The 19,012-nt window shown below is 38.8% G+C and overlaps 1 protein-coding gene across 1 annotated transcript in view; it reads left to right on the top strand.

Annotated features, from left to right (window-relative positions):
• Positions 1 to 19,012, top strand: part of LOC126283991 (eukaryotic translation initiation factor 3 subunit C) — a 73,059-nt gene that overhangs the window by 399 nt on the left and 53,648 nt on the right. Inside the window, exons 2-5 of the mRNA XM_049982528.1 lie at positions 98 to 219; positions 5,146 to 5,278; positions 6,178 to 6,322; positions 6,425 to 6,567. Of these exons, the coding sequence (XP_049838485.1) occupies positions 124 to 219; positions 5,146 to 5,278; positions 6,178 to 6,322; positions 6,425 to 6,567 (517 nt within the window). The 5' untranslated portion in view covers positions 98 to 123. The remainder of the gene's footprint in view (positions 1 to 97; positions 220 to 5,145; positions 5,279 to 6,177; positions 6,323 to 6,424; positions 6,568 to 19,012) is intronic.

Genomic DNA, 19,012 nt, shown 5'->3' with positions numbered 1-19,012 from the left:
AATTTACATTCCATATTGTGCAGTGAGGTTATGTGTTACTTAATGACAGACGGGTTTTTTATTATTTAGATTATTAGTACACAGTTTTGTTTTCCAGTATAAAGTCTCTAAAAGCTACAGAAAATGAGTCGGTTTTTCGCGACCGGAGGTTCCGATTCGGAGACGGAGAGTGCATCAGATGATGAGCAGATTCAGCGCCCAACTGCCACACAGTTTACGGTGAGTTTGTGTTACGGTAACAACTACCCAATATGTCGGTGTAGTTTTTCTTAGCAGTAATCACAGTCATAAACTGCTTTCTGCTTAGTAGCTTGTCCCAACATACAGTTGTTTATAGTGATCTACAAATAGGAAAATTAAAGCTCGTCGTTTGTGCGCACGAATAATACAGCAAGTGGCCCAACCTTGAATGTTGCAGCAGTGTCCTGACAACAACAGAAACACACACACACACACACACACACACACACACACACACACACACAGAGAGAGAGAGAGAGAGAGAGAGAGAGAGAGAGAGAGAGAGAGAGAGAGAGATTTTCTAAAAGAATGCCTTGACTTCAAAACTCCATATTTATTGATAAAAACATACTAAAAATATAGTATAAATTGCAAAATATTAACTCTTTAGCTATGCTATTTTAAATGCTGTATGTGTTCACCAGCAGGAGCACAAAGAAGGTCTGCATGATAACTAAATTCGACATAACTTCACACAGTGTATCTAATTTTACAGAAGTTATGGCCCCATTTTATCTGTTGTTCATTTCATGTGTGTCATGAGGTAAGGTGAAGATGAACAGACTCTTCTTCACATATTTCCAGAATACAAAACACTTATGGGGTCATGTTTGGCAGTCTTGAGGCAAAAAATGCAGGACAGTGTCTTGGAGTCTTATGCACCCTATGATATATTGAGATATATTCATGGGACGCAGAGACACTGCCTGCAAGATTGCCTGGCATGGCCCCATGCGACTTCATGTGGGGATATGTGAAGGAAAGTGTGTTCATCTTCCCTTACCTCTTTACATAGAAGAAGTGAAGGACAGAATAAGAGCTGCCGTAACTTCTATGAAAGCAGATACGTGTTTAAAGCTTGATAAATTTAGTTATTGTCTAGATGCTCTTCATGCTGCTGCTGGTTGACATACAGATGATTTGTAATAGCATAGCTAAAACTTCAATATTTTGTGACATTTTGCTATTTGTCCCATGTTTGTAGTATGTTTTTCTCACTAAATAATCAATAAATATCAGTCTTGTGCTTTGTGATGACAAAATTTGGATGTAGTAGCTATAGAGATTTGAAAAGCCACTGTTATTAAGTTTTAAATAAATACAGAAAAAAACCCTCAGTGCTCTTGTTGGAGGGGAACAAAAAGTATTTACACACATTACTTTTCCGGTGGATACTCCATTAAAGATTTCAGTCAGAGTGATAAAATAAATTCACAAGTGATAAATATTCTAAGCCATAGAAAAATTTAACAGCTTTTAGATCGAATGCTGCTAATATAATATGTTACATGACACAATTAGGTAGTCGTCAGTGAATGATGCAGCAACAGTTATGATGAAGTATCTAGTATTATTATGTAAACAATCTGTATGAATAAACAACTTACTCATTATATGAGAGTTTGTATCAGTGATTTGTAAAATTTACAACTGTTCAGCATTATGGATAATTTTAGTAACTAGTAAATTTAATACTGAAATATGGGTGTAATTTTATTAATTCGGCTGGACCTGAACTTGTGGTTTGAGTGGGAGATTGACACCTGTCTCCATAAATTTCTTGTTGTTGTCATAAACTGATGTCAGTACAACCTGAGGCCAATATTTAATGTGCTTTTATGTGTAAATAACTAAAACTGTAACATTAGAATGTCTGTGTTACATAATAAACAGATATCGGAAAGTATTTTGCGGGATACATGTATCATAAATCAACAACAACAAAATAAGAGAGGGAAGGCGCTATGTAACCCTTACCAAATTTGAAGGATCTGAATTCAAATAGCTCATTCAGCTATCCTGATTTATATTTTTCTTGGTTTCCATAAACTACTTTAGGTGAAACCCATCAAGTTCTTTAAATGAATTAATGGCTCATGTCTGTTGTTATTGGAGCATCAGTGTTTGTGTGTGATTTGGATTTACACATATAATTTCCTTAGAGGTAAATGTGAGTAATGTGTTGTTAAGTGAGAGCTTATATTTTATGATTATAATATAACTTTTAACTGGCATGGCAATAAAGAGAAACAATGTTCCATTTTCGTACAACACTTTTGAAACCTTAATAAGGGCTGACTAGTTTAAATTCAGATAGATATTTAAGCATATGTACTAGAGTTTTCAACTGTTATTGTTAGATCATTCTTCTGTTTTCTCCTTAAAAAATTGACTTTCAATTGAAGGTGGTAAGTCTGCTTCTTTGTCTGTGTAAATCTCAGACAACGAGCATATTTTTTAAGCTGAGTTGGGTATTTTTCATTTTCACCCAGTTTAGATGTCACTTTGTCTTTCTCTCCATTAAAATCAAATACATTAGTGGAAAACAGGTGTGTGTTCACAGATTTACCCAATTTTATAAACTCCTTAAATATATTAAATTATTAGTAATTTCCTTGAAACTTTTTCACAGATGATTAGAATGTGTGGCATTGCAGGAGCATCTGATTCCATCCATCAGTTTTGAGTCCATGACGTCATCAGTTTGGTGGGAATGGCTATTTCCAGGGTATATAAAATGACAATGACATCACAACATAAACATGGCAACAAATGCAAAAAAATAAAAAACCACCATAATGTCTCATTGAAAAATAAAACAAAACTAATGAGACAACTGTGGAAAATTAGGGGCTTAGGGTGGGGACAAGCTAAATACACAATAATAAAAAAGACACTGCACTATCCCAAAACAAATAATGTAAAAAATTAAGTACCAGCATTCCACTACACCAGCAAAATGACAAGAATTGAACATTTTCCTTGACCTACAAAGCTCAACCACAGCTATCGAAACAAAAAACCAACACCTACAATTCCGAAAAGTGGAACCAAAACTCCAGCAACTCAGAAACCCAAGTACCCCATAATCACTACATCAGTTAAAACACAATCAACCTACAATAAATATACAACACATAAAACAATTAGAATGAAACCAAAACAAAAATTACTTACCAACAAAAGTGTCCGGCAAGCCACCTACGTAGGCCACCACTTTCGCACGCCCACTCGCGAAGGTGCGTGCGCGCACTCCTACACCGCGCGCACACACACACACACACACACACACACACACACACACACACACACACACACACACACACAGATAGGTACATGTAGCTGGTCCGAGCTGCCAGAACTCTCATCAGTGTCATGATGTCACAAGTAACACCAAACATACTTGAGTAGTAAGACCAAACATCTGCAGAAATTGTATGACAGGCATCATATCATAGTCTGTCTCGTAACGTAGTGCTACACTTGTGAACTTCACTGTCATACCCAACCCAACAAATAAGCAACAAAAGAAATTGAGACTTCTTCCCACACAATGAACACCAAACTAATCAGACTACTTTTTTTAAGATCACTGAAAGTGATTTAACAAGCACTGTTACTGCACCAACTACATAAACTCAAATGAACCCTATACTACACATTGAACTTGTCACATCCATCACCAGAGGGCACCATCAAGTACAACACATCATCATCTTACACAGCCAACTCAAACACTCCACACTGTAGTGACGTCACCCACCACACCACCATTATGTCATGGATCAGAGAAGACGGGCAGAATCGGATGCTTCCGTTGGCCCAAATATGTCTCACCATTGTCAGGCCAGGGGAGAGATTTACTTTTGTAGCATCCTAAGTGCGAAACAGTTCATGAATGTAATAAATGTAAAGAGGTATTTAACTGGTACATACTTAGTAGTTTCTACATTAGTCACAAGTGTCTGTTCACATAATTTGTTGTTATTAAAATGAAATTAAATAGGTTTGTAAGTACTGCGAAAGCAGATACTAGATAAAGCTCGGGACCACGTCACTCTAAGTGGGGGGGGGGGGGGGGGGGGAGAGAGGAGAACAGTACAAACTTACCATGTGTGGGCTAGGGAAGGGTGAAACAGCCAGTAATCAATGAGATGTTCATAAATTGAGAAAAAATGCTCCAAAATGTATTGTGAGAAGTGTCGTGTCATCATTGTTGTTGTCTTCAGTCCAGAGAGGGGTTTGATGCAGCTCTTCACGCTACTCTATACTTTCATGCTACTCTATACTGTGCAAGCTTCTTCATCTCTGAGTAACTACTGCAACCTATATCGCTCTAAATCTGTGTAGTGTATTCTTGAATTATATAACCATCTTATAACTATTACCTGATGTGTTCCATTAATTGATATTATTGTCTTAGTATCCGTCGGCTTTTGGTACACCAAACTGTTGGATTCTCTTGTTATTTCCATCTATAGTAATTGCATCAATTTGAACAATTTCTGTGGGTTATGAAAATTTTTGGACCTCATCAATTCAGCGATGTTCTTATAATTTTGAGCATATCATGTTGGTGATGATTTGGACATAGAAACTTGCAATATTGTTGTTATATTCACAATTTTTGCTGAATAATATGTTTGAATATAATTTAATGTATGTTTTGGACAAAAACAGGCAATTTTGACTCATGTATGGTTCTCTGTTTGATATTTTAAACATTTAGTGGCCTTGCACTCAGCAACCATGCATGCAGTTATATTAAATGTAACAGTCAGCTAACTGGTTGCACAAAACTTTTTTTAAAATACCACAAAAATGGCTGACTGTTACATTTTATATAGTTCTGTTTTATTATTTGTTAGATTCATATTTATGTTCCCTCTTTTGTACAGTAAAATTAAATACCATACACAGTTCTGCATTGGTAATCCATAAATAGTTGTTATCATAAAGTACGTTTTGTTTATTATTGTGTGGACAGCTCTCCCAGTGGCATCATAGTGTATGGTATTTTTTTCTACTGCTCACTTAAAAAGACCTAAACTTTGTGTAAACCAAGCTGTATAGTAAACTTCAATATTTATTTATTTATTTAATTATTTTTCCTAAACATTACAGTTTAGTGATGAAGAAGAAGATACAAAACGAGTTGTCAGATCTGCCAAGGAGAAAAGATATGAAGAGCTTACCAACATAATAAAGCAAATAAGGAACTATAAGAAAATCAAGGATATGAGCAGCATGCTGTCAAGTAAGTGTTTTAGTGAGCTGCAGAAATATGTAAATGTAGCCCAAATAAAAAAAATTGAGTTACGTTTATGTAAGGTATAAAATTAACTAAAAAGCCATAGTGATGCTGTTGCTGATAGCATAAAGGGCAAACTTTTGGAGAAACCAGATTTTTGCCCCACTGCCAAGGGTATACCCAGTGACAGGTATGGAAGGGCAGCTGCATCCTCTGCAATCCTAGGTTGAGGATGGGAGGAATAATATATGTTGCTCGCAAACCGTACTCTTATCGTGCCCTGCCAGACAGACAGATGTATCAGTTCAGACATTGTAATATGTAATTACTAGTTGCAAATGCATCCAGAACTATTTTTTGTTAAACCTCAAAATGATTTTACATTTCACCTCCATTCTTGCAACTGCAGATGCCGGTTGATTTGTGGTTTTAAAGAATTGTAGTGGCACTGTACTTATACTTCGTGGTGTTTTTCCTCATGTTGCCAACCCTTGTCAAAAATGTGAATATACAAAATATTTGCATATATCTGAATATTACTTGCCTGACAGTAAAAATTACATATCCTACACAAACTATGATCTTCCAGCTAAGTACATTCTAAGTGGTAAGTACCTATTATAAAGTGGTAACATTACTTTGTTGGGTGATTAATAAATACAGATTTCAGTTTTTTAAGTAATTGTGTTGTGATTTTGAGAACACTTTTGTATTCCACCACTATTTGTGTTGACATATGAAAAGGATGGTCGTGATGGTTAGTGCTAGAAGAAACAGGATGAAGATGAACAGACATTGTACTTGGTTGTTTCCATAGAAAATATTTATCCTATAGATTGGTGTATGTTAATTTTCATAGATGTTTGGAAATTTTCATCTTAGTCAAACAAAATTTTTTGTGACAGGTTTTGAAGATCTGCAGCGAGCCCATACGAAAGCTATTCCTGTTATAAATAAGGAAGAAAATGGACAGAATCCACGTTTTTTTATTCGTTGTCTTGTTGAAATGGAAGATTTCATTAATGAAATGTGGGAAGATCGTGAAGGAAGGTATAAACCTCAAAATATTACACCCTGGCTACATATTTCCTAGAAATTATCATTTCCACTAAAATGTAGGTAGACTTCTCTCAAGCCAAATGTTAATTACAGGAAAAACATGTCAAAAAATAACTCAAAATCTCTGACATCTCTTCGGCAAAAATTACGAAAATACAATAAGGAATTTGAAGATGATATTTCCAAGTTCAGAGAGAATCCAGATCAGGATGATGATGAAGAAGAAGATGTTAAAGGTGAGTTTATTGTTTTAAATATTATGATGTTTGCTTGAAGTTTCTTTTCTTCCTTTGCTGAACAAGTGCTTTATACGACTGGTATTTTTCCCATTTGTTGCCCCCTTTCAATAACAAGATTTCTATATACCTGAGCCCATCTATATCTTATGGTAAAGATTTTTCATAGATGCCTTTCCTGTCTTTTTATTTCTAGTACCTCCTGCAGAACAAGTTATCTGTTACAAAATTTTTAATTTGTTTCTGCAGTATCACGTTTCAAATGTTTCCATTTCCCTTTTTTTTTTTTTTTTTTTTTTTTTTTTTTTTTTTTTTTTTTTTTAAAATTGGAATTTCTGTCAGTCTGTATTTCGTTTACTAACATTGCTGTTGTCTTACCATACAGTTTTGGAAACTACTTTTTCAGAAGATGAAAGGCTTCTTACCAGAATGAGATTTTCACTCTGCAACAGAGTGTGTGATGATGTGAAACTTCTTGGCAGATTAAAACTGTGTGGCAGAGCGAGACTCGAACTCGGGACCTTTGCCTTTTGCGGGCAAGTGCTCTACCATCTGAGCTTTAATCTGCCAGGAAGTTTCATATCAGCATACACTCCGCAGCAGAGTGAAAATGTCATTCTGGAAACATCCCCCAGGCTGTGGCTAAGCCATGTCTCCACAATATCCTTTCTTTCAGGAGTGCTAGTCCTGCAAGGTTTGAAGGCGAGCTTCTGTAAAGTTTGGAAGGTAGGAGACGAGGTACTGGCGGAAGTAAAGCTATGAGGACAAGGTGTGAGTCGTGCTTTGGTAGCTCAGATGGTAGAGCACTTGCCAGCGAAAGGCAACTCCAGACTTCAAGTATGATGAAAGCTACTGAAAATGTGACTTCGTAGAAAAGGCTGGTACAGAAACCAGTGATGACACAATTCCACAGCATGTAGTATGGTTAGAAATGCTTTCAAATCAATGTGTTTTAATCTGCCAGGAAGATTCAAAGGCTTCTTAGTCAGTGCTGGTACTCTTTGTACTCTTTTTCTTGCCTCAACTGAAATATCTCACTCTCGTACTATATCTTCTTAATTTTAGCATTTAGCAGCTCACCATTCTCTGTCCTAACACTATTGATCAATATTGTCTTTGTTTTCTTTAGCCTTGACACAGTTTACTTACAAAGTCAGGGATCAGCCACATTGGCAGGTTTTATAACTCTTCTTTCCTGGAGACCAGGGGTTTCCAGACTGCAGTATGCAAGGACGTTTCAGGCGGTACACGTACAAGTAAAAAAACCTTTCTAGTATAAGTAAAGTCATTCTCTACAAAGATTCCAAGACTTACCAAGCGGGAAAGCGCCGGCAGACAGGCACATGAACAAACCACACAAACACACACACAGAATTACGAGCTTTCGCAACTGGCAGTTGCTTCGTCAGGAAAGAGGGAAGGAGAGGGAAAAAAGAAAGGATGTGGGTTTTAAGGGAGAGGGTAAGGAGTCATTCCAATCCCGGGAGCGGAAAGACTTCCCTTAGGGGAAAAAAGGACAGGTGTACACTCACACTCACACACACACACACACACACACACACACACACACACACACACACACACACACACACACACATATCCATCCGCACCTACACAGACACAAGCAGACATGTCTGCTTGTGTCTGTGTAGGTGCGGATGGATATGTGTGTGTGTGTGTGTGTGAGTGTTCACCTGTCCTTTTTTCCCCTAAGGGAAGTCTTTCCGCTCCCGGGATTGGAATGACTCCTTACCCTCTCCCTTAAAACCCACATCCTTTCTTTTTTCCCTCTCCTTCCCTCTTTCCTGACGAAGCAACTGCCAGTTGCGAAAGCTCGTAATTCTGTGTGTGTGTTTGTGTGGTTTGTTCATGTGCCTGTCTGCCGGCGCTTTCCCGCTTGGTAAGTCTTGGAATCTTTGTTTTTAATGTATTTTTTCCCATGTGGAAGTTTCTTTCTATTTTTTAAAGTCATTCTCTTATTTTTAAATTAAAATGATAGTGAGAAAACTGCTTGGTAAAAGAGGCATGTATATAATGTTAAAGGAAATGGGTTTACTGCAGAATGTTTGTTTTGGACTGTACATAGGATACAGGAAGGTCGAATTATACCCTCAGCACCCTCCCTTTATTAATCGTCATTGCCTTGGCCAGGAATTATTCATCTTGTATTGGTAGTATTTTTATGGGGTCTCGTCTGTATGTAGCTGAAAGTTTTCGTGGTACTTTGCAACTGCTCCCAAATTATGTGGTGTACTAATGTGTGGCACTGCAGCAGTCATTACACAGTAAATATTTTATATTTGTTGTTGTCACTTCGTTGTATGTGGCCCTATGATACTAACTTTATTGTGCGACTTGTACACGATTGTGTTTTTAAGTTAACTGTGAAGTGATTTTAAAGCCATGGAGGCCCCTATCTCCAAGGATGCACTTAGAAAACATAAACCAACTCCAGACTTCAAGTATGATGAAAGCTACTGAAAATGTGAGTTCGTAGAAAAGGCTGGTACAGAAACCAGTAATGACACAATTCCACAGCATGTAGCATGGTTTCAAATCAAAGCACAAAGTCTTTTTTTTTTAAATGTTATCCATGTTCCATTTGATATCCAAGTTCTCTGAGTTAGTTGATAAACTTACATTTTTCTGAGAAAATCTGTGTGAAAAGAATCAGAATTTATGGTAAATTCTATTAACTCGATAAAAACCTCAGACTTTACTAGGAAGGAAGAACTCGCACAATTGGTGAGTGTCTCTTACCCATATCTAGCAATGTGGTTCAAGCAGTATTGATGGAAAAAGTGGCCAAAGAAATGGGGAAAAAGGAGAATTGAAGACATCTCTTCCAATAGTGAAGAAACATTGTTATTACAACTGCAAGAGTGCATTTATTTCATCCCCTAAAATATTTGAGAGTACAGCTGTCACAAAAATGGCAGGGTTACTTGTTTTTGTATGTTTTCATATCATGAAAATATAAGAGAAGAGTTTTTATTTTGCAAATGACTTCAGTCAAATGCTACAGCAGAAAACATTTTGAATGTGATTATTTGTTAAAAGTAGTTATTCTTTCGCAAATATATGTTAGCATTTGTACAGAAGGGGCCAAGGGAAATGTTTGGTCACTTAACTGAGCTGGCAGAAAAAGCTAAGAAAATTGGGCCTGATTGTCAAAGCAGATATCATATGATACAGCAAAAAGCATTGCCTCTTAAGTATACCCCCGAAACTCTTCATATTGTTTTGACAGATGCTGTAAAGGTTATAAACTTCATCAAGACAAGAGCTCTTAAACTTGTGAAGGCAAGATTTTTAACTGAATAATGGAACTGAGATCGGAAAATTTTATGTTTCTAGGTGACAAAAACAAACACACAAATGTTTTTGCTAATTATCAGTTGTTAAAAATGGTGACCTATTTAGAAGGTATCTTTGACAGGCTGAATGTGGAGTTAATTTCTCTCTTGTGCAACTGGTTTATATTATTTGTGTTGTAAAAGTTTAATAAGTATTTTAAATGTTAATTTCTCTCTTATTCATTGAATATTTGTGCCTCAACCAGCTTAATTTAACTTTATATCATTTGCTACAACTCATTACTTATGTGTGTCACACTTCTACCGTACATAGTAATTGCTTGGCACTGTACGTTGTCAGTACTGAGTGATATGGTGAAAAATTATTCCCCGCATGCCGTTCCTCATCCCTGTGGCAGTCATTGCTGAACCTTCCACCTCAGGGTTCATTAAAGAGTGAACAGGCTGTAGTGGTACACCCCAATGTTTTAATGATGTCAAATGCTATGCAGTGACAAAAAGTATGGGAATCCCTTCTTTTACAGAGCGAGGTGGTCAGACACTGCACTCGCATTCGGGAGGACGACAGTTCAATCCCACGTCTGGCCATCCTGATTTAGGTTTTCCGTGATTTCCCTAAATAGCTCCAGGCAAATGCCGGGATGGTTCCTTTGAAAGGGCACGGCCGACAGCCTTCTCTAATCCAATGAGATTGATGACCTCGCAGTTTGGCCTCTCTCTCCCAAACAACCCAACCCAATCCGTGCTTTAGGCCAGAAAGGCTATGTTCATTATGAACTATGACACTGCTGTCTCTTTCCGTTGCACTATTGTTCCTAGTCTGGAATTACTTTTTTGCTTCCTTCATTGTTTCTTTGATGTTAAAGATAAATAATAGTGATGATAATATGCAGCTGAATCTTTTCGTTATCAGTTTTCTGTTTCATATGATATGGCCTGCCACAACTTAAAATCAACACTTACAATGCCGCCAGTTATTTGTTGGATTTTCTAGGTGTTTCAAAATGAATCCCAGGGTTTTAAGGCTTTGCGGCACTTATCACATTCAACTTAAAATTATAAATAATATGTCAAATGAAAGAGCAACTCTAGCAGTTTTTCTTATAAGTGTTAAACGTCAGCACCATATGTCACATGGCATAAATAATCAATAGGCGAATTCTTCCCAAACCTTGATCAGTGTGTCTGGAGTAATTGTTGCAAGAGTTGATTCAATCCTGTTTATCAAATCAGCTAGATTAGCTGATAGCGGAGGCACATACGCAGGACTTTTCATGGGATGCTTAAGATAAAAATTGCATGGTGCCAGATTGGGTGAACATGGTGCCCATGCGAAAAAGGCTTTGTCATCCAGCCCCTTGCAACCAATCCAACAGTCAGATATAATGTCATTTAACCAGTTGTGTACTGAGTTACACCAGTGAGGCAGTGTACCATCTTGCTGCCAAATAAAGTTCTATGGTTCTGTTTCTTCCAAATGAAGGAAGAGCCATAGTTCTAGTGCAACAAGGTAAGAAATTTCAGTTACTGTTGCTTCACCGACAAAGAAATCTTGGAGCATGGCACAAAAAACGTTCAGTATAGGTGATACTGATGTCATCTGTACCAGCTCATGGTTATTAGCTGACCTCCAGGTGTGCACATTGTGTACGTTCACATTTCCACATAACTGTAATGACGATTTACCACTGAAGATGACAAGATCCATAAAATCTGCATTGTGCTCAAACATTTTGTTTGTGTATTTGGCACGTGAAGCTTAGCTTATGATTTAGAACTTGTAACATCTGCAAGTAGTAATTGCATAGTTGTAAAGGTCTTCATTAAAGTCTCCACACAGATGTCACTGGAATCGCTAATTCATAAGTAGCCTGATTTTTGGGTCCATGTGTGAAACTACACTCCTGGAAATGGAAAAAAGAACACATTGACACTGGTGTGTCAGACCCACCATACTTGCTCCGGACACTGCGAGAGGGCTGTACAAGCAATGAACACATGCACGGCACAGCGGACACACCAGGAACCGCGCTGTTGGCCGTCGAATGGCGCTAGCTGTGCAGCATTTGTGCACCGCCGCCGTCAGTGACAGCCAGTTTGCCGTGGCATACGGAGCTCCATCGCAGTCTTTAACACTGGTAGCATGCCGCGACAGCGTGCACGTGAACCGTATGTGCAGTTGACGGACTTTGAGCGAGGGCGTATAGTGGGCATGCGGGAGGCCGGGTGGACGTACCGCCGAATTTCTCAACACGTGGGGCGTGAGGTCTCCACAGTACATCGATGTTGTCGCCAGTGGTCGGCGGAAGGTGCACGTGCCCGTCGACCTGGGACCGGACCGCAGCGACGCACGGATGCACGCCAAGACCGTAGGATCCTATGCAGTGCCGTAGGGGACCGCACCGCCACTTCCCAGCAAATTAGGGACACTGTTGCTCCTGGGGTATCGGCGAGGGCCATTCGCAACCGTCTCCATGAAGCTGGGCTACGGTCCCGCACACCGTTAGGCCGTCTTCCGCTCATGCCCCAACATCGTGCAGCCCGCCTCCAGTGGTGTCGCGACAGGCGTGAATGGAGGGACGAATGAAGATGTGTCGTCTTCAGCGATGAGAGTCGCTTCTGCCTTGGTGCCAATGATGGTCGTATGCGTGTTTGGCGCCGTGCAGGTGAGCGCCACAATCAGGACTGCATGCGACCGAGGCACACAGGGCCAACACCCGGCATCATAGTGTGGGGAGCGATCTCCTACACTGGCCGTACACCTCTGGTGATCGTCGACGGGACACTGAATAGTGCACGGTACATCCAAACTGTCATCGAACCCATCGTTCTGCCATTCCTAGACCGGCAAGGGAACTTGCTGTTCCAACAGGACAATGCACGTCCGCATGTATCCCGTGCCACCCAACGTGCTCTAGAAGGTGTAAGTCAACTACCCTGGCCTGCAAGATCTCCGGATCTGTCCCCCATTGAGCATGTTTGGGACTGGATGAAATGTCGTCTCACGCGGTCTGCACGTCCAGCACGAACGCTGGTCCAACTGAAGCGCCAGGTGGAAATGGCATGGCAAGCCGTTCCACAGGACTACATCCAGCATCTCTACGATCGTCTTCATGGGAGAATAGCAGCCTGCATTGCTGCGAAAGGTGGATATACACTGTACTATTGCCTACATTGCGCATGCTCTGTTGCCTGTGTCTATGTGCCTGTGGTTGTCAGTGTGATCATGTGATGTATCTGACCCCAGGAATGTGTCAATAAAGTTTCCCCTTCCTGGGACAATGAATTCACGGTGTTCTTATTTCAATTTCCAGGAGTGTATCTCACTTGTTCAACACATTTTTCAGTCACTCTTCATTGTTCTGCACTTTTCTCTTGCCGAAGACAGCTGGAGTCTTCAAACTGATGATGCCATCTATACCTGTTATCATCACTTATAGGATTACAGTGGAACTTAATACAGAATACTCATTGCATTGTAACAGCAGATTCAGTCCTTTGAAACATAAAATGCTTTTTGCTGACCCTAGTCACCATCTTTGTTACTAGCACTTTTTAGTGAAAGGCAGAGGAAATGGTGGATATGCATCTGTACAGGTATATGAACAAAACTGAGTTGCTCTTCCATTTGATGTATTATTTACCATATTTTATGTACTATAAGACACTATGGATTATAAGAGACACCTTAATTTTCAAGCAGTTTTTAAAAAACTAAATTTTTAACATTTTTGCTACTAGGTTGCAAAGCCAGATTACAAAAAAATTCTTGGTTTATAAATCTGAACTGACTTTAAAATCCCTGAAAATCATCATCTGAGCTTTTTTCTTCTCCTTCTTCTTTGTCGTGGTTATTGTCCTCTTGATATATAAGATTTACTTATCTTGCACTTCTTGAAAGATTTAACAATAATGTCTTCTCTCACTCTAGACTACAACTGTTTTGCCCACTGATTCACTTGCTTGAGTGTAGGTCATTTTAAAGCTCCCTTCAGCATGAATTCATGTTAGGTTTCATCCATCTGCCATTAGGTCCTTCCCTCTCTCGTACACACTGTAAATGTTTTGTTTATTGAGACATCAGGAGGTTGCATTTGCGAAGTAAGTCCTGGAATAACAGCAAGCTCTGTGTTTCCCTCTCTCAATTTCTTTTTCACAGAATTTTTCAAATGACGAATAAACTGATCTAGCGCAAGAAGAGAACTCTGCTTCAATAAAGCACATTTCCTTCTCTCCCGCACTCTGTTGATCGTTAGGTTAGGTTATTTTATACTAGCCTGAATGCATGCAACCCTTGTCGTGTATGTAAACACCATCATCTGGCAGTATTACAGAAGTTTTTGTCATTGTTTTGCACTTGAATATGGTCATCGGATTAAATTTGGGACCATCAGCACAACATGGAAAGACAACAGAGTACTGCATTTTTTCCTGTCCACTTTTTTATTGTTACAGTTTTAGCACCGCAACAGTTCCATTACTTGACACATCAAATGTCAGAGAAGTTTTATCCGTATCGGCTATTTGGCTTAGCACGACACTGGTTTTCATTCAGTGTTGAATAAGAAACGAGAGAAAGCTAATATTCTCTTCGTACTCTTGTGGCATTTTCTGAGATTTTTGGTTTTGTTTCGCATGCTAAGTCCATGATGCTTCATAAATCTACAGCACCAATCAACTCCACTCTTAAAGTCTGTTAAGTTCAGTAGTAGTGCTAGCTTATGAGTGTGTATTTGAATCATTTTTGTATGAATTCCAGTGCCATTTTGATGGTGTTCGTGAATCAATTTCAGTTCATAATTTTCTTGTTTTGGCCACTTTGCATTCAGTCCTCTATTTGCACATTTAGTCATCATTTTCTTCAGGTCTTCTTTACTAGCCTGCCAGTCAGTGTTTTTTGGGCCAAAATGCCACTTAGCTGCTCTGTTCCCATGTTCTTCTGCATATGCTGTTACTTTCAATTTAGAGCCTGCATCAGATGAAAACCTTTTATTTTTTCCATTATGAAACTAGCTACAAACAAAAATGTTGTGCTGTTAACAAAACCCAATTCGTTTTCAAAATAAAGTTCACTATCACCATAGACTGCAATGACACATTACAGATGAGACAGTGTTTTGAGTTTGTGATGGTGGAGCAGGATGGAGACAGTGTTAGCAAGCTTGTGAATCCTTACAACTGATGTTCATCACATCAGTGCCCTGCTGCTGCCAGTTGATTCCAATTTTGCCAGTTAGAGATAGCTTTCCCGCTGCATCGAATACATAGCCACTTTTAAGACTGACAGGAATTTTAAATCAATAGTCAAAATATTGAATTTTTTTTTATTAATTTAGAATATAAGATGCGTCTACATTTTGGAGCCAAGTTTTCAAAGCAAAAACTGCATCTTATAGTCCTTAAATTAGGGCACAATTGTAAATTGAAAGTAATAAATGCTGCAAATCCCTAAAACCCCGATGTTGTTGTGGTCTTCAGTCCAGGGACTGGTTTGATGCAGCTCTCCATGCTACCCTATCCTGTGCAAGCTTCTTCATCTCGAAGTACCTACTGCAATTTACATCCTTCCGAATCTGCTTAATGTATTCATCTCTTGGTCTCCTTCTGCTATTTTTACCCTCAGCACTGCTCTCCAATACTAAATTGGTGATTCCTTGATGCCTCAGAACATGTCCTACCAACCAATCCCTTCTTTGAGTCAAATTGTGCCATAAATTCCTCTTCTCCCCAATTCTGTTCAGAACCTCCTCATTAGTTACATGGTCTATCTGCCTGATCTCCAGCATTCTTGTGTAGCACCACATTTCGAAAGCTTTTATCCTCTTCTTGTCTAAACTATTTATTGTCCATGCTTCACTTGTAACCATTGCTACACTCCATACAAATACTTTCAGAAAAGACTTCCCGACACTTAAATCTGTACTCTGTGTCTTTCTCTTCTTCAGAAACACTTTCCTTGCAATTGCAAGCCTACATTTTATATCCTCTCTACCTCGACCATCATCAGTTATTTTGCTCACCAAATAGCAAAATGCATCTACTACTTGAAGTGTCTCATTTCCTAATCTAATGCACTTAGCATCACTTGATTTAATTAGACTACATTCCATTATCCTCGTTTTGGTTTTGTTGATGTTCATCTTATATCCTCCTTTCAAGACACTTTCCATTCTGTTCAACAGCTCTTCCAGGTCCTTTGCTGTTTCGGACAGAATTACAATGTCATTGGCAAACCTCGAAGTATTAATTCATTCTCTGTGTATTTTAATTTCTACTCTGTTTTTCTTTTGTTTCTTTTATTGCTTGCTTAATATACATATTGAAGAACTTCAGGGATAGGTTACAACCATGTCTCACTCCCTTCCCAACCACTGCTTCCCTTTTGTGCCCCTTGACTCTTATAACTGCCATCTGGTTTCTGTAAAAACTGTAAATAGCCTTTTGCTCCCTGCCACCTTCAGAATTTGAAAGAGAGTAATATTCATCTGGTATTCCAGTCTCTGCCTTTCTCTTCAGCTATTATCCTTCACAGCTCCCTGAAGTACTATATCTGATGTCATTAACACATCTTTTAACGCAGTCCCTTCATCTAGTCGGCATTTTCTATGTTCCCTTTCTGTGCCAGTTCCTCAAAAAACATTCTTATTTCTTATTATTCACTTAATTTTTAGCATTCTTTCATCATACTAAATCTCAAAAGCTTTGAGTCTCTTCACATATTTCATGATTAACTTCCATGAAATGCTGTGTTCCATATGTACTTCCTCTGAAACTAAGCCAGGCAAAGGTGGCATAGGCATGATAATGAATGAGTGAGAATACTTTAGATTTTTAAAAAATAATGGTATAATTGAACTGGTATTAAATACCATCCCCTAATACCAAGCTAGAATAAAAACTCTGTTTAACACTCCAACTGTCTTCCAACATCCAATGAAGCCATTAATTGCATAACAATAAATCCTGCAGCCCTAAGCTCAGATACTGCCCAAAATTCGCAACGCTTGACTCCCAGTAAGCCCCAATTTTCAATTCAGTAAATGGTCCTGGATTCAATATCACTAAAAAATGAGATTCTCAGAATATCCTAGACATACACAATCAACTACTCCATAAAGAAAAGTTGTCAACTGACAGCATCAGAGACATCACCAAACCCAGGTCAAGAAGGTTTACATACCTCTGCCTAATTAACATGTACGCTAACATACCTATAACAGACACAATTTGAATAATAAAAATAATGTATTAGGTCATAAGAAGTTAAGTAATATAGAAATGTACATGTGAATGGATTTGCTCGAGATTGTATTATCCCACAGTTAGTTACTGTTAATAACAAAATCTGCATCAGATCGATAGTTCAGCAATGGGCAGTAGCTGGCCTCTGTGCTGATGGAATGTAACAGGCTCTAGCTGCAGGAGACTGTGGACATGTGTGTGCGAGCTGCATTTGCGCGCGCATGCGCCTCTGTGTGTGTGTGTGTGTGTGTGTGTGTGTGTGTGTGTGTGTGTGTGTGTGTTTTACTATTGACAAAGGTCTTGTTGGCCAAAACTAACTTTCCCACAGTCTTTTTCTTGTGCCTTTCTACGACTCTGCATCTCAGCTATATGGTGAGTAGCAACTATGGTTTCATTAAATAATTTATCATCAATGCTACGTTGTTGGTAACACCTTGATGTTGTACAGTGGGACAACCATTGATGTAGAGAGCTTAGAGAAGAAACAATAATGCACATCCCAAAATACAGTTTACAGTTAAACACCAAGTACAGAATGGAATTAATTTTCTTGCCTTAAACATTATGTCACAACAACAAACATAATTTCCAAATTTGTAGGGAACCCACCACTTCGGATGTCCTTGTAATGGCATCAAAATCAACACAAACTAGTGTCCTTTAGGTCAACAGTCACTGTTAAAACAAAATTCAAAATATTGAACCTACTGCAAAATCTAAAGAAGTATACGCTTGAAAAAACAATTGCCTACAACAGTGCTTATGGCCCATCCATAGTCAAAAAATTAGACACAAAAGTTAAAACCTATCAAACAGCTTAAACACACTATCTCAGTCGCGGAAGAAACTACAGTGAATTCTAAATTGGAAAGGAAGTTCATCATGAAGTACAACACTTGGCACTGGAAGAACTTCTCGTATGTACACCGACACAGAATCAAAATGCAACAAAACTCAATGAAAGAGAATGCTGGTATTTCTAAAACACTGAATGTTCCAGAATTTACTACATAAGAAACATTGACGACAGTCTACAAATAGTAAATCATAAATAATTGCTGGTGGTTGCATTTGAACTGGTGACCCACAGCACACTAGCCAGCAGTGCTGAGCTCTATGCCGTATGGCATGTAGCATTGCATGCACCAATATATCTGTGTAGCTTTCTTGGTGATGGCTCGTATCAACTCGCAAAACTGTTTCAACCACATAGTCTGTATAAATTTTCACATTAACAGTAAAGTACAACAGTTCTGAAAATATAATGTAATTGGATAGATAAAACATCTGCTCACCAAGTGGCAGCAGGAGAAAAAAACTGGGTGTGTGTAATTGTGCAAGCTTTGGGAGCCAGTGGCTCCTCCTCCTCCACATGGGTTGAATGGCAAGGAAGAGGGATGAAGGAAAAGGAGTGATGAGGCTTAATAAATGGGAAGAGTTCTGGAAAATTGCCCAGAATCCCAGGTCAGGGGAGCCTTATTGGACGGGATGAGAAGCAAAGACTGATTGTTGAGGATGCTCCGGATTTTAAAAAATGACAGCTTAAAAGGTGGAAGATCAGATAATAAGACAGAGATAACCGACAAATCATTGCGCAATAGTTACTAAGAACGGAAAGCTAAGTGCATTGTATGTTGTATAGGTTGAGGGCAGTGGAAAACAGGTCATAAAACAAAAGACAGAAATATAGAAGGATGTGAAAAAAAAGGAATAGTTACTGAGAACAGATGCTGAGAGCAAAGAAATTGACATAAATTAAAGTTGGGGGGTGGTTAGAACTAAGGGCATGTTGTCAACACAAGTTCCAACGTGCAGGGTCCTGAGAAACTGATGTCTGAGGGGAAAAATTCAGATGGCACACATGGTGAAATGGGCACAGATTTCAC

The sequence above is a fragment of the Schistocerca gregaria genome, chromosome 8 (genome assembly GCF_023897955.1).
Source record: "Schistocerca gregaria isolate iqSchGreg1 chromosome 8, iqSchGreg1.2, whole genome shotgun sequence".
Lineage (NCBI taxonomy): Eukaryota > Metazoa > Arthropoda > Insecta > Orthoptera > Acrididae > Schistocerca > Schistocerca gregaria.
The sequence above is the reverse complement of the archived record's forward strand: the minus strand, read 5'-3'. Positions and strand labels throughout refer to the sequence as shown.